Source organism: Pyxicephalus adspersus, chromosome 5, assembly GCF_032062135.1.
Source record: "Pyxicephalus adspersus chromosome 5, UCB_Pads_2.0, whole genome shotgun sequence".
NCBI classification, from domain to species: domain Eukaryota; kingdom Metazoa; phylum Chordata; class Amphibia; order Anura; family Pyxicephalidae; genus Pyxicephalus; species Pyxicephalus adspersus.
The window spans coordinates 21,666,391-21,682,551 of record NC_092862.1 but is presented as its reverse complement, the minus strand read 5'-3'; the positions used below and the strand labels follow the sequence as shown (position 1 = coordinate 21,682,551).

The 16,161-nt window shown below is 37.3% G+C and overlaps 1 protein-coding gene across 2 annotated transcripts in view; it reads left to right on the top strand.

The window, feature by feature from the left end:
* VPS13B (vacuolar protein sorting 13 homolog B) overlaps positions 1-16,161 on the top strand; it is a 520,025-nt gene that overhangs the window by 401,774 nt on the left and 102,090 nt on the right. For both annotated transcript variants that reach the window (XM_072410846.1, XM_072410847.1), the window contains exons 37-38: positions 13,702-13,904; positions 15,441-15,651. In XM_072410846.1, the coding sequence (XP_072266947.1) occupies positions 13,702-13,904; positions 15,441-15,651 (414 nt within the window). The remainder of the gene's footprint in view (positions 1-13,701; positions 13,905-15,440; positions 15,652-16,161) is intronic.

The window sequence follows — 16,161 nt, the reverse complement described above, 5'->3', positions numbered from 1 at the left end:
TTAGTCATACCCTTTTAGGTATACATTGCACAGATAGGAATTTGGAAGTGAAAGAGAGAAATGTTCAGAGCTCCAATTTCTTTTCTGCTGTGGTGTGTAAGAAAAGTTATCCACCAGTCCTCGGTCTTAGCAATGTGAATCAAATTTTCCCAGTCCTCGGTCTTAGCATTGTAAATCAAATTTTCCCTTCTGATTTGTGAAACATCTGACTTTATTCTGATTTAGATTTTGACCTTATTCTGCACATATTTTACCATGTAAGAAATGCTGCTTTTGGGAACACTCATACAACATAATAATCTATCAATTCATGCAATCAAAGTAAGATTAGGTAAATTCCCACTCTTACCTAACATAGTGCTAGAAAATCCCCATCACTGTAACTGGCTTCTTTAACTCTAATCTATCATATTTAATTTCAGAAAAACGCAGTGATGGAAGCCTCTGGTGGTTGTCAGGTTAAAATAGACTTGCTTATTGAAGTGCATTTTAACACTATAGTAAACAATGGAGCCAACAATGTCTCTGGGGCCACAAGTCCTGTCCTTTTAAACATGAAACCTGATGGTTTTGGACCAGTGGAATAGTCAGTCTACTTCTGAACTTGGCACAGAAATATGAAGTTATTTTAGGTCTTTAAATACCTAAAACGTTTTTTTTTTTTTTCAAATTAGAATAGGGAAAGAATAAAGTTTTTTTTCTTCTCTCAGTATCATTGGTGATAATAACTTTCATGGCTTGTCCCAAAGACAAAAAAAAAAAAAAAAAATTAGCAGAATTCTCCCTAAGTGATCAGAATTCCCCTGTTAGACAGTCCCCTGAATGGATGTTCCCATCGAGCGTTTTCCTTTACATTTTGTTCTGGGGAAAACACTGAAATTTTGGACTTTTCCTTACTTTATTTGTATGTGACAATGGTGCAAATAGGGAGGGTGAATCTTCCTAATGGGGACACATATCAACAAAAAAAATCCCAACAGGAGATCTAACCCTTCCCCATTCTAATCAAAATAGACAAATTGAATGACTAATCTTTACCTTCGGTAAATCATCTAGGTTCTAAAGCTTACACCTTTGGGGATCGGTCTTTTGGTTGACCAAAGGGACAACTTCAGCATCTCTACCCCCAGTGGCATACCAGGAGCATTTGTACAGTTCAGACTATGAGCCTGTTTTTTTAAAGCTCTCCAAGACTGGAGAAGATACACTTTCATCAGTGAAGCTGGGTGATCCAGCTAACCTGGAACTGATTTCCTCAAAGTCATTTTCTATTTGTTAGCAAATGTTTCTAATTCTCGACCAGATCCATTCCAGGTTTGCTGGATCACCCTGCTTCACTGATGATATTGTATCTTCTCCAGCCCTGGAGAGCTTTAATAAATCATGCCCGATGTCTCTCCTTTGCTCTCTCTTTCTACTCTGCATTATTTACTGTACCTCCCTTCTTGTCATAGAGACAGTTCACAGGAACAGGTGACGAGCTTTTTTCAATGGAAAGTTTGTTTCGGTGTCACATATATAGTTAAGTACACACATCAAATGATTGTTGCCCAAGACGAATTGTTGTCATCCCCCAATGTCATTCATCAATCTGCCCTGGCAGATTGATAAATAACTGATTGGGAATGACCAATGTGTAATCCTTTGGAGAAGGATGCTGTTTGTTCAATTAGCAGTCCCTCCCCCCCCCCCCCTCTCCATAGAACAGAACCGGGTGTGTCTACAGTGCACATTCATTTATTTATCACTGGTAATGATCATTAATGATTGTTTCCTGTGACGGTCACCTGACTTCTGTACAGGGAATTGGGGGAGACTTGTGTCTCTCTTGGACAAGAAGGAAAACTAAATTTCCCCAGTGAAAAAAAAAAAAAAAAAACTTGACAGAGGTCCCAATCATTTTTTTATTCTAGACCAGTGTTTGTCAAACAGGGTTCACTGGAGAAGCCTAATGTTCCTTCAGAAGTTGCTGGGGTTTCCTTGAGCAATGAGCAGTTTGTGCCTCTCAGGTCAGTTTTTTAGTTACCAATTATATTTTTGGCTCACTATATCAGTGGCAGCCCTCCCACTGGCCATCAGTGTAGAAGGCATTCTTTCTACTGACCACCATGATAATACCACAATATTACTGTAAGCTGTGGATATAGCAATTATAGAAGGGGTTCCCTGAAGACCTGAAAGTTAATTTAGGGGTTCCCACGAGTTAAAAAAATTGAGAAGCACTGATCTAGAAAGAAATTACAAATGGCTTAAAATACACTAGTATGGATACATTGAGTGTTTTTTTTTTTTTACTTTTAGTAGCTGCCCTAGTCTCTGAATGGCATTTGTGGTTCTCTAGCCATGCTTGTCACCTGGAGTTGTACTTTAATTTCTCCAACCCTTTCTGCTGATATTCACTCCCTTTATCCCCCTTTCTCCTCTACAGTGACAGAAGGTGTGTGCATTCTAGAGGGAAATAAAACATTAAATTAAAATTGACTACCTGCAATAATAAGGAACAGAAACCAGCCGTTTTAAATACCCCAAAGGGCTTTTTAACTTTTACAAAGAAATCAAAACTCTGCAGCACTCAAACAATAGGAAATGAATTCTCTGTCGGTTAAGCCAGAGGACAAGCTAAGTAATGTAAATAGCCAAGAGGGATTAAGGTGGAAGCCTAGTATGCAGACAGCAAAACAAATTACTAACAAAAGTAAGTGCGTACTGGGTGCTGGTATACGGGGCTCTGTCAGTGCTGACACCTTGACCCAAGTCCTGCAGACCAAATGATCCAGCAAAGTTGGAGACCTCATCAGCTCACACACATCTGGGATTGTATTTGTCATTTTGGCATTCTGTGCAAGTGCAAAACAAAAAAAGAGTAAAGGGGGATTATCCTGACAATGAAGTGAGTTACTGAATCTTGTGATAATGAGAAGCAGAAGAATTCTAATTCCTTTCTATAGTCCCCGAGGTGGAGGTGCGTTTATAGTTGAGCAAAAAGTAGAATGTAGGAGGGAGGAACAGATGGCCTAAAACCTATGAAACAAGACACCATTTAATCCCAGGGTTGAGTACCACTATTAATCCTGGTCAGTTCCCTACTGTTAGTTTATAGCTTCTCTCTGAGTGGCTACTGATAAACTAGCTTCAAAAAAATGCTGTGTTCACGCTGAGTTTACAAATGGTACAGACATTGATTGAATCCTGTTCACGCATTCAGGCTTTGGTCATGGGTTTTGTGCAGTTTGCAAACATTAAACTGACTCAAAATTTAAGGGAACCAAATACAGCATATAGCAGTATATGGAGTTCAAGCAACCTTATATAAAACTTGAAACCTTATATAAAACTTGAAAACTGGGCTGTTGATAAAATTGTTTAATGAATTTGGACCAAGTAAATCAAATCTCAGACTTTTTTCATAGGGAATGAGTGGGAGGTGGAGGGATAAATGGAGAGATGGGAGATGGGGGTTTATGAATATGAGCTGTAAAATTGCTAGCTGTTTCTTAAAGGATAGCAGATTTTTGCGTTTTCAGTTTATGTCCAATGTAATGATTCCAGGCTTACTGGTTTACCTGGCTGCTGTAACCACAGATAATTAAATAGACAAGTTTGAGCATTTCTGCTATTTTTACTCCACTAACCCCTTGTATGATTGTGTTGGAACGAGATATGTTACAGAATAATCGTTCTCATCAGGCTCCAATGTGCATGGCGCTGTACCTGTGTATTGTGGGTCAGCCATAATGAGTTCACTGTCAACAAATTAGCATCTTTGTCTTTGTGCCCGATTCATCACTGACGTGAACTCCCTGTGAACCATGTTTACATAGAAAATAGGATTTCTGGCCCAAGCTAAAAAGGTAATTAAGGGCTTTTGATATAGTGTATACCATAGGAACTCGGCCCCCACTTGTGACCTTATCCTAGCCAATAAAATTAAGTCCTGTACTGCCTGTGATGGATTAAAAAGGTTTCCAGACCAGGCTGTGTGAGTGTTGGAAATTTGTGATACAATGAGCTTTCTGCAGCAAGTGTAACAGCCTTCGGCAAGAACGCCTATTAATTCACCAATAGATGGCATCTGTTTAACATCACTGCACTGGAGTTCTTTGTAAGGGAGCCTGTCACCTAAATGCATTTTAAGATTGAGTCTTTGCATAAAAAAACTTTCACTATGTTTTTATTTCTGTAAAATAGCCTTACAGGTTCTGGCCATATGATGCTAATGCCAGCAATCAATGGCCTAGTATTTTCAAATAATAAAACCATTTCCAGTTTCGTTTGCCACTTGAGATCATTCCCTAATGATAACAAGCACTTGTGAGTGTTGGAAGTAGTGATCTAAACATGTCGTGTTTTAATTTCCTGGTGCTGATGTAGCTACCTATATACCTGTGGTTGACATCATGGCACAGAAAATATAACCGTTTCCAGAAGCCATACCTTTTACTCACATGTTGCTAGATAAAATACCAACTCCCTGTATTGGATATGACTTGGTAAAACCTGCAAAATCCCCGAAGTTTGTAGGTAAAACTGGTACCCAAACTAATGCAAATTTCTAGCAGGTCTCTAACACACACAGGTTTAAATAGCAAACTGCTAAGTGTTAGCTTCAGATTGCTTTATGTATCTTTAACATAAGTAATGATTCATCACATTATATATTCCATCACGGTGTCTACTTACACTAAAAGTCCACGTGCCCTAGCTGTATTTGCAGTCTGGGGGTAAGTGGTTACTTTTTGAGTAACAAGGGTTGGGTAGCCCTGTTGCCACCAGGGCTAACTAGGGTTGAGGTAGACGCTTACTGAAGATAGTCCCATTGCCACTCTCACCTGAGTTTACATCCAGAATAAAATAAACCCTTCTTCTGCTCAGATTCCAGAAGTCTCTGACTACAAAATAGCCAACTAGTCCTGTTGAACAATGTGCAATACAGTTTTTCATTCAGTCCTCCCTAGACATCTTAAGTTAATTTATTATATAGCGTGTTATTTTTCACTTGTTGGGATTACTTTATTATATAGGGCAGTGAAAGAAAGCTGCAGTTGATCACGAAAACAATTTATGATTTCAGCCATTTGGTATACTCAGGCTTACGAAGGCGGGTTCTGATTGGCTCCTACCCTTACTACAAAATTCAAGATGACAATCTATATTAAGTGTATTTCCAGAAATTCAAGGTTCTAAGTAAAGATAACAGGCCTTCAATATGGCTCAAATATTGTCACCACCTGGTGTTTCAGAGCATGAAACTTTTGCACTGTTCACAGCGCTCCCTCCCCAAGTCACAGAAGTGTCTGTACTAGAAGTACAAAAGTGTTAAAAGCTTGGCACTAAAAGCCACAGCGTTGTAAGCTCGCTATTATTTGTTTACTATGCAGTTTCTCTTGGTGCCAATCCTACTAGATATTTATATTTCCAGGAGAAACATTCTGATGACCTAATTTTCTGTTTAAAGTAATAGAAGTCACAAGTTTCTGCAGCAGACAATGCCAATGTGAGTACACCTAACAAGAATGACCTGCCTATATTTATTAGTTAGGGAGTTGGATGTGGTAACAAGATTTTATGGGGGGTAAAACAATGAACAGAATGTGCTGCACATAGTTTGGCACCTAAAAAATGGATGGTCACTACTGACCATACAGATTGGAAACTCTTCTCTTCTGTTCTCTGTAATTTGAAGATGACTTTACATGCACAAATTAATGGAAGGAGGTCCATTTAAGGATCTGATCAGTCAGTGTGCATTTATGGGATAAGTTGATTGCACTTCTTCCTGTGCAATTTGGCTTTTAGGATTACAAAAACAAATACGAATTGCAGTCAGGCCTTCATGCCTGACCTCATACTATGGTGTCCAAATCCATTCCATTTGTACCGGGCCTTACCGTTTGATTAGAGCTTGCTATAAGCAGCCGGCATCCTGAAGTTTCCTAGTACATTGGCGTAAGGATTCGTAATCGTCAATGTCTCTGTTAAACAGCCTTTCCAAAGTAAACAGAAAGAAGGAAAGAACAGCTGAGAGAGATTATTTTCCTTCAGGTTACTGGTTTATAAAATGTTATTTTTGTAAATAAATTGTTCAGTTCTTTCTCGGCAGGCTGTAGCCAAGATTGAATGTTGTGCATGATGGCATTTTGCCCATAAAAATTAATGGCCATGGCAGCAACTGTTAACTGCTGATATCTGTTGTCTTACATACAATCTCTGGAGCACAAAACTGTAATTTGAGTTGCATATTAATAAATTAAATTAAAAATCCAAGTGTCCCATTATATGGGAATATCTTTGATATTCACTTCTGGACACAAATATTACCCATTAGCTGAACAGGATGCTTTATATTAAGCTTTCACTGTGTCTAATATATCTGTGTTATATTTCTTTTCCCTTCAAACTTTCCACTCTTAATTTTGTGAAATTTTATATCTAAATTATAATAGATATATGAGCATAGTAGTTATTTTTTGGCATAAAACACACTTGTGTAAGGTTTCATGGGAGTTACAGCTGCATTAACCAATCAGAGATCAGTTTTCATGCTTTCTACTTCTAGGCGTAGACTCTATGACTTTCTCTCAAGGTTATTTCTGTAATCGATTTACCAATATCGACATAGCAAAAACTACAAGTATTGCATGTACAATCCACTTGTTTGTTAATTTAACTGTATTAGTACAGTTTAATAGGATTGTTAATGGCCAATTCAAAAAGCCTTCTCCGATCACATATCCTGCCCAAATAAGGATAGAAAATGATTATTAGAAACCACATTTTTGGAATTTTGAATCTCTATCTATCTATCTATCTGTCTGTCTACCCGGATTCTAATAGATCTTAAACTTTGCAAAGTGTATAGCTAGCTGGGTCCAAGCACTGCAAAGGCCAGAGTGAGCCACCTGAGCCACCGTGCTGCTGTCCATTCTGTAAACTGATAATATAAACAAAACGTGCACAGCTAATGATTTTTGTGCGTGCATCAAGATCTCCTCTTGAGTGTTCCAGAATCTCTTCATCTTATGGTGCTCATTTCTGTACATACTAGCTTAAAGAAAGTCAATATTAGGCCATCCATTTTATCATGTCATCCAATAGATAGAGCAGGAAGGCTTAGTCCCAACACATATATATTTGCAAACAGGAAATTAAAAAAAAGTTGTCCAGCCAGGCTGAAAAGATTTCTTGCAGAAGTTTTGTGCTGGATGCAGCCTCTTTTGACATGATTCTATTCTTTACTATATTGTATGTGGATTAATTTGCAGAGACAGTACAGTGCTTCAATCAGAAAACATGTTGGCTTGCATTTTTACTAGCTTGAATCCTGGGCAATTAAAAAAATGGTAATGATAGAGAGCTTGGAGGATCTGGACACCTAGTTTGGCTGCAAATGGTAAAAGTGTTGGGGAAGCCATCCTTGCTGCTGGAACGTTTGGCTTAAGTTGAGGCAAAAAAATATATTTTTTATAATATTGTTAACTATTGTCCCAAAGAGATGATTGCTTGTAAAAGGCATATTTTTATTAGAGGTTTGTCCAACCAACACCTAAACCAGAGGAGCTATGAATAATATCAACAGAGTTTACCTGTCCAGAGCAGCCATTGTCAACCGGGGTTCCTCCAAAGGTTTCTAAGAGTTTTTTGAGCTGTGGATGGTTGAACTCCCATTTGCTGGTGCAGGCATAGTTCTTTAGCCACTTTTCAGAGCCAGCAGCAGAGATCATTGTATCTGTCTTTAGGGTTGCATTCAGACCATCACTGTAAGGGGAACATTCTTCCAGATGACTTCTAATATAAGGATTTTTTTCCCATTGACACCATTTTGGATTTAGCAGGAGTCCCTCAGGACTTGGAAATTTTGAGAGATCTACCGGGTAAATGCTTTGAGGAAGGGTGGTCTAGAGACTAGAGTGGTTCTTAATGAGTCTGAAAAACTTGTTTCTCCATTAAACCTGTTTGCAAACATTTTTTACCCACTCAGTCAGAGTCTGCAGGATAACTGCAGAATCGCAGACACTAACACAGGAGCATTAAGGACCCAGCGACCATGTACATTGACCTGGCATCCCATTCCACCTTCCTGTGTGGGTCCTTAAAGAAAGTTTCATCTTTTTTTTCCTTATCGTCTGCATAATTTGAGGCATGACGTGTTGTTCTTGCCTACATACATTGTGCAGAAAGGTGTCACTTGTCATCTCAATACTTTGTAAGGTATGCTGTTACGTTACATTGTCATTTTACAACGTTGAACTAACCCCAGCCAACAACAGAGTTTCTCAAGGTTGTCTAATTTAGTTGAAAGTTTCATACAATTTTTTTTTTATCAGATTGGCAGCAAAATTGAATATGAATGAACATTTTGCTGAAGCTTTGCCCTGGCTGTAAAAAGTTGCAATATTTTTTCCACACTTACTAATGTCCTGAAATAAAGAAACACAAAAACACTGTAGATCCTAATAAATTTGTATGGAAAAAAATATATATACCAATGAAATGTTAAAAAAAGATGGTAATGCTAGGAACTATAATTGATGCCTAAAACCAGAAATGACTTGGCTCCCCAGGAAATGTTAATGAGAGGGCCCAATTTGGGATGTGAAATTCATCCCGATTTACAAACCCCTAAGCCATAAATTTTGTTATCATAATGGTAATATTACAGATATAGGAAGTCTCCATGTTTGCTGCCACCTATGCTGCCAGCATACCATAAAATGTACTAACTGGGGAGCTATATAGTATTAAGTGGTATTCTGCCATATTAGTCACCACACCAAATATTCTGGATCTCTTCTAATACATAATTTTCAGTTCATTGCATTAATAATTTAGCTACCTAATTTTAATATTATTGCTTTACTACTAAAGTAAACTATGCTTTTTTTTCATGAGTTTTTCATAAAATGTTCTGTAAGCTATGATCGCTTATAAGGAATTATTCTTCTAATAAAGAAGCAGAGCTGATTTGCTGCAATCGTTTAGGTCTAGGCAGATAAAGTTTAAGCCCTGATTTAGAGGAATCATGAAGTTGTAACACTTGCTGTAAGCCGTTTTGTGCTCTTTGGCAACATGGTTATATGAGACGGAGTTTAATCGGTTTTATCCAGAGCTGCTGATTTAAATAGAGTTGGCTTATAATGTTGGCATAGAGTTGCATTTTTATGAAAAATGCAATTTTATTCATTGTCTCTGTTTCAAGAGATATTTTTTTTATTGTGTTTGAATAATTTTGCCTTTGGGAACACTTGTAGTTTGGGAAGAAGAGCACTCATGCCAAGTAATGCTTTTATGCCTGATATAACAGGTCTCATGTATCAGGGATCACAAATCTGTGCAAAATACTCTTCACTTGGGGTTTCGTTGACATGTAAACAGTGTACCACATGTATCCAGTCCAACTGGCACAAGGACGAGGGCTTATCTAATGTTACATGGGAGTTCTTGCCTTGTTGAAGTGCTGCAGTTTTCGTATATCAAAGGTTCAGCAAGATGTTTTTGTTCTGTAGATTTCTAAAACTTATTTAATTTTTTTTTTTAGTTTTTTTGCATTTATGGTGCAGGTTGTGGTGGGTTTAGATATTGATGGTGATACAACTGCTTGCCTGACTATTATGCTGGCAATGGGGGACGGGGGAACACTTGGTAATTGTCTTAAACTTGAATTTGCTGTGCCTGCAGTAAGCAGGAACATATAGTGCTACAAGATTGTAAATACCACTAAATCTGTCTAATGTTATGTTCATAACTTGAGCACATTCAGGATCCACACAGGCTGCTATTTTGTTAGGATAGAATATCTAATCAGTAAGCTCACATTGAGCTAGCCTTTGTAGCCAACGAATTTTGAATAATGGTCAGCTTATTATGACCTCTCCATTTACCACAGCATCAGCAGTATATAAAACTGAACCAGGCCACATTTCATTTTTTTTCTTCCTTATTAATTGTGATTCTTTGCTACCTGTGGGGATGACACACTTATGTATAATTTAAAAAAGGAATCTCGGTGTGTATTTAATGTTAAAGTGTATGTAAACTAGAAATCTATTTTTCTGTATGTTTGGCATCTTGTATCACTATTTACAGAATGTTAAGGCTGGTTTATTTGGTTTTGCTAAATCTGTAATAAATGTTCTTACTTGCAGACCCAAACAAAGACGGTCCTAGTCCTTTATGTCACATAAACAACTCTAAGCATCTATCTCCCCTTTAGAAGTAGTGTGGTCAGACTGCCTTGTGCATGGTTGGCTTTGGGCTACCTAATAGCTCTTTTAGACCAGCCTGTCAATGCTACTGCTAATAGCAAGGCCATTCTGCAACATGAAGACTGACTCAGGATCTCTGGATAGGAGACTGCCAAAGCTTTACTATCATTTAATATAATGTGTTGCATTACTATGCCGAACACAGGGTAGGGTTTACATACACTTTAATGCAATGTTGTGTATTTTGTCAAGCTCAAACAAATTTAACTACAGTAAATAACATTTTGCCAGGATCCCTGAAATAGGACTGTCACAGGTAAAAGGCTCAAAGGCTAACCCAAAATACCAAAAGTTAGGAGCAGATTCAAAGCTGCTTCAGGATCAAGCGATCCTGTGAGGTTCCCCACGGGGAACTGGTGCTGGTTCTGAGAACCAGTGTCTGCAGATTTTGCAGCTGGTGGCAGTGAGCATTACTAGTACCGCTAACTGCTGCCCCTATTCATTCTTTGTGGAGGTGCCATGGGGAGAAACCACATGTAGCTTCTCATGAAAGGCAGCGGTTCCCTGGCAAGAGGAAGCAGTAAACACACCGCAACCTCACCACCAGTGTGAACAAAGCCAAAAGCAAAACTGAGATCCAGCCCCAGCCCTCACTAATTTGCCATGCAACTTTATTTTTTTATTCAACACACCTATTTTATAAAGTCCCCAGTATGTTAAATTATCAGTGTTTAACTGGTTCCACAACTTTAGACTACTTTAGCAAGTGGCGAGTAGCAAGAAAAGTCTAAAATATAAATATTTTTAATATTTTAAATATTGACTTTGATTGCTTTGATGAAACTTTAGCTTTCGTCTCATGCATTGTATAGTAAATGTTGCCAACACACATGATTTTATGAGTTGGCAAAGTAAACGGAATAACTTTAAATTAATGCTGCGGTAATATTTCGCTTAATACTTCATAGTCCTCCCTTGTGTGCCTCTATTTATACCGACATCACACTAGTATTCTAAGCATCTGCATAAAAACATAATCTATTTTATCAAATTATTCATCATTCCAAGATAGAAGTTGTGTGTACAAGCAAATCATTAATGTGTACGACCTGAAAAACCTGTTTTTGTAAATCGTAAGATATCACAAGAAAGTCTTAAGCTACGTACACACTTCCAATGGTTCTCGCCCGTTAATCAGCTCAGAGCCGATATCTGTAGTGTGTACAGCGCGCGACGTTCATTGTCCGAATGACCGCCCTGGCGGCGGATCCACAAACGATAAACGACGAACGATCGTAATGCAAGGGGAGAGCGCACAGCGGGGTGTCAATCCACCCCTCTCTATAGAGCAGAACGGTGCTGTATGTACAGCATCTTTCATACATCCTGGAGTGCTTAATCATTGAAAAGGATCGTGAAAGATCCTTTCCAACGACTATAATATCAAGTGTGTATGCGGCTCTAGATCTTCTGCTGAGTTTTTATTGCAGTCTGTGTCCCTGCTAGAAAGCTTTACCCCTTTATTTGTCATGGGGACTGTTGTCATCAAGAAAAAAAAGATGAGGGGAAAAAATGATTAATTTTAGAGTTGTCAAGATAGCAAGAAGTAGGGGAAACTCTCTCCAGAAGGGCAAAGGCAGCCTAAAAAAACCTAATAGGGGTATTATATATGCACTTTATATAGTTTTGAATTTAGATACATTTAAAGTATTTGATCTTCCACAAAATGCCAACCAACTACATTTACAATGTAGGGAATTTTAATATTAATATCTAGTATTTATATAGCACAAACATTTTATGCAGAGTTTCATAGTCACGTCACTAGCTGTCCCTCAAAGGGGCTCACAATCTAATGTCCCTACCATAGCCTTATGTTATTAACACAGTCTAAGGTCAATTGAGGGGAAGCTAATTGACCTAACTGAATGTTTTTTGAAATGTGGGGGGAAACGGGAATACACTGTGGAAACCAACAAAAACATAGGGAGAACATGCAAACTCCTTGCAGATGGTGTCTTGGTTGAGATTCGAACCTGGTACCTGCTAAACTCTGAGCCACTTTGCTACCCATAGAATTAAAACATCCCCAGACATTCATGCTTAAATAGAAGCCTATCCTATCTGTGCAATTAATGAGCTTACATTTTTAGGATATGAGTTGCAAAGGCTCACTCCTACTCCTTCATCAGACATGCATCACCAAGATAACCCCCCCATCTTTTCCCCCTTTTATTTACCTTTAGGAACAAGCATAGTGTCCTTAGGCCGGTCTTCTTGATCAGAATTATAGAATTATATATAGGCCACAACAACAACCATAGCTTGATAAGTCTTAACTTTTATACAACTCCGTTATGATTTCTATATTTCTAATATGGCTTTTGTTATTATTCTGGAAACCTGAACCATCTGTTTGTGCCTGTGTCCCCCAGGCCACTTTCTGAACATATTTTTCCAAGTGATCTGATTTCATGAGGTCAGTGGATAAACTGATATCACAAAGGTCTGTGCAGTTCTATATATGATACCATAAAATTCAGTTACCATCTAGGGAAATGCATGAACATCTAGTTTAAATAAAACAATGATTTAAATCTGTTTGAGGTAATACTTATCTGGAGAATAAGACCACCGCGGACATTATCAGGTCTTTCTTATCAAGTAGGCCAGAGAAAGTAAATGAATATTGATTCTGGGTTATTTTTTATTTATATATATATATATATACACACACACCATATATACCTCTGATTTATATAGACCAGACTGATGACTATGGTGGCTTGATGGATAACATTTGGGAATTACCCTTTAACCACATTGATTGTCTACCATAATATAGACAATCAATTGTCAACCTAGCACACTGTCACAATCAATTGGATATATTTCTGTTATTAAGATTGCATATCAGAACTTTGTGGTGACAAATAGTTTGTGGTTCTGGGGTAAACGCAATAAAAGGAGCTTTGAAAGCACTAATAACTGTGAAATACAAAAATTGAACAGTTCACAATGTTCCTAGCACCAGGCCACATGTCAGATCTACTGAGTTTACCAAGTCTGGGATCTCCTTCTTACTTTTAACTGTACATCAACACACAGAAATATAAACTGAAGTCTATCAATGCTGACATTTTGCCAACATTAGAAGTCTGAATATATTGTCAAAGCAGAGCTCTCTGCTGTATTTAGAAAGGTTGCTGATTGTGGCAGAGCAAGTGTTGTTGTCTGTCTCTCTCTCTCTCTCTCTCTCTCTCTCTCTCTCTCTCTCTCTCTCTCGCATTAACAGGTACCATTAGGTGAATAAAATACAATTCAATAAAAAATAATAGAATTTTTATTGCCAAGTACAGCAATGTGCATGGAAAGTGTTGATGGGTGCATAGGCTTACTAGCTTGTGCTTGCTTTTCATATTATTTCTTCTGCAAAGAATCTGTGCAGTTTTTTTAAATGAACAAATATGTAATCTGTGTTTTTGATTCTTTTTCATAGATACAATCTCTGCTGCATCATTCATGCTGAATATAAGTGATTTTCTTTTGAAAACTAGCCTAAAAGAGAGAAGCAGAAATCTGATTGGTCCAGTTTCTGGTTCAGTAAATCTGAATGCCAACTGGTGCAAACATAGCGGAAATCCAAGCCTTCCCCAGTCTTCTCCAAAAGTTCTTCTTGATGTAAGATGTGGGGTACTGCAGGTCAGTATGTTCTGAAATTAAAGATTACTGAATTATTGTGTATAACCGTGAATAAACATAATGATAGTGACTAAAATCGATTAAACTACTTCCCCTGAAGAAGCAGGTTTGGCCTTGTGAAATGCGTAGGAACATTTAAACCATCACCATCAAGTTGTTTTGAAAAACAAATGTTTGTATACAGTACATTTCATGATTCAGACATGTTTAAAATGTAATGTTTTTTGTTGGTTTTACCTGAGCATTCAAGTGTTAAAATGTTAAAATAATATTTATTGGTATATTTATTAAAGTTACTATGAACATTTTTATGGAAATGTTAATATAATTTATACCACATAACTTCCTACTTTCATTGGGCGGGGTGATAGGTTACTAAATTCTTCCCCCTTATCAAATTCATTAAAATCTTAAACTACTTCTTTTGTCCCTAATATTTTAAGGAGCACTTCCACTCAGTTTGTGATGGTGCAGGGCATGTGCAGAACGACACAAATTTGTAGCCTCACGCAGGAATATTGTTCTATGCACATTTTTATGTTACTGGCATTTATTTGGCGATGCTTACTCAATCTTTAGTACTTAAAATTACATTACCATATTGAACAGATTATGTTTCTTTTTTAAAAGTACCAAAATATAACGAGAGCAGGAACTGTGAAATGTAGGCAAGTTGCTTGGTTTAGCTTAAAATTGAAATGTAAGCCAATGGAGAGATTAGATAGATGAGCAGTAGATGATATTGCAGAGGCAAGTGCCTAGTTAGTGAAATACAAATTACGAAGAGGCAAGAAATAATGAGAGCACTTTCCAGGAGGGGATAGGAAGAGACATATTTTGGAGTGGAGTGGAGGTGGAAGTTAAAGAACCCAACTATGATCTGTGTATGGGCAGTGATGGGGAATCCTGGGAATGGTTGTGTTCACCAAAAAGGAGTAAATTACATATAATTTTATTAATTACAACTTGCAGCACTTATATAGATGAAATATATGTTTTAGGGTAATGTTATCCTTGTTCTATATGGTCTAAGGTGTGAATGATAGGTATTTTTAGTGTATTGCAGTTCTGACTTATTTTAATTCAATCTCTTTTTTTTAGAAATTTTGCAATTGTAGCTAAAATTAAAAGTCTGTTTAAAAAATAGCTTCTAATTATGAATTATCTACAAAACACTACACTACACTCCCTAAGAAGTAAAACACATGTACAATACGCTTCATAAAACTGCTTGTTTAATTTTCACAGGGGGCATCTTGGTTGCCTTCAAGATAATAGTAATGTGTTTCATTTAATTCATGGGATACTTTATCTGTGTTGATATTAAGCAGGACTGAAAACAATAGCAATACTGTGCCGTGAACACGAGTCGGAGGAAGTTATCTCTTTCCTTTTAACATTTCTCATGAACTATGGATCAGATGCTGCCAAATAAAATATATAATCAATGTGAATAAATGCTGTTTAGATAACTTCCAGATTGAGCTGTAGGTTTCTTTTTATACCTTTCCATGGCTAATAAAGTTTTCTTTCCAGGTTTTTTGGGGTCAGGAAAACCTGAATTGTTTAAAGCTCCTAAGTGAACTCTTCCAAGAGTACCTAAAGAAAGAATCTGGATCCAGCACATCGGGTCCTGAACAGCTTATTCTCCCGGTATCACCTGCTGTCGTTAGACCCTCTGCCTGTAAGACAGAACACAGTTCTGATGACCTGAGGACAGGCCTTTTTCAGTACATTAAGGATGCTGGTAAGAAAGTTAAGACAAAAGTTTATTAGTTTTTTTATTTATTTTAATAGATTGGAAAATTGGGAAAGGGATAGAATGTTTTCAGGACAAGAAATTAGGGGTCAGCAGGACAGCTTTAAAATAAATCTCCGAATTTCGATTTCATAAATAAAGTTTAATAATAATCACTCCCCCCCCATTTTACCAAAAAAAGTTGTCATTCTTCCTGGCCGCTTTGTAGAGAGTTCTTGTTTTTCTGACCTTGTGCATCCAAAACTGAAACAAAGAAATCTTCCCAGTGGGGATATACGAATCAATAAAAAAACCTTCCAAAAGTTTTACCTATATTCAAAACAAAAAAATTTGTATGAAGTCTGGTTATTGCCGATTCCATTTAGTTTTCTTTCTCTTGTCGTTTTGACATTAAATACCTAACCAAAAAACATTTGCCATGGAAATATCTGTGGTTTAAAAAATGATTGTTTTTTCTGTTCTTAATTTGTTAACATTAACATTTAAAATTCTAACATT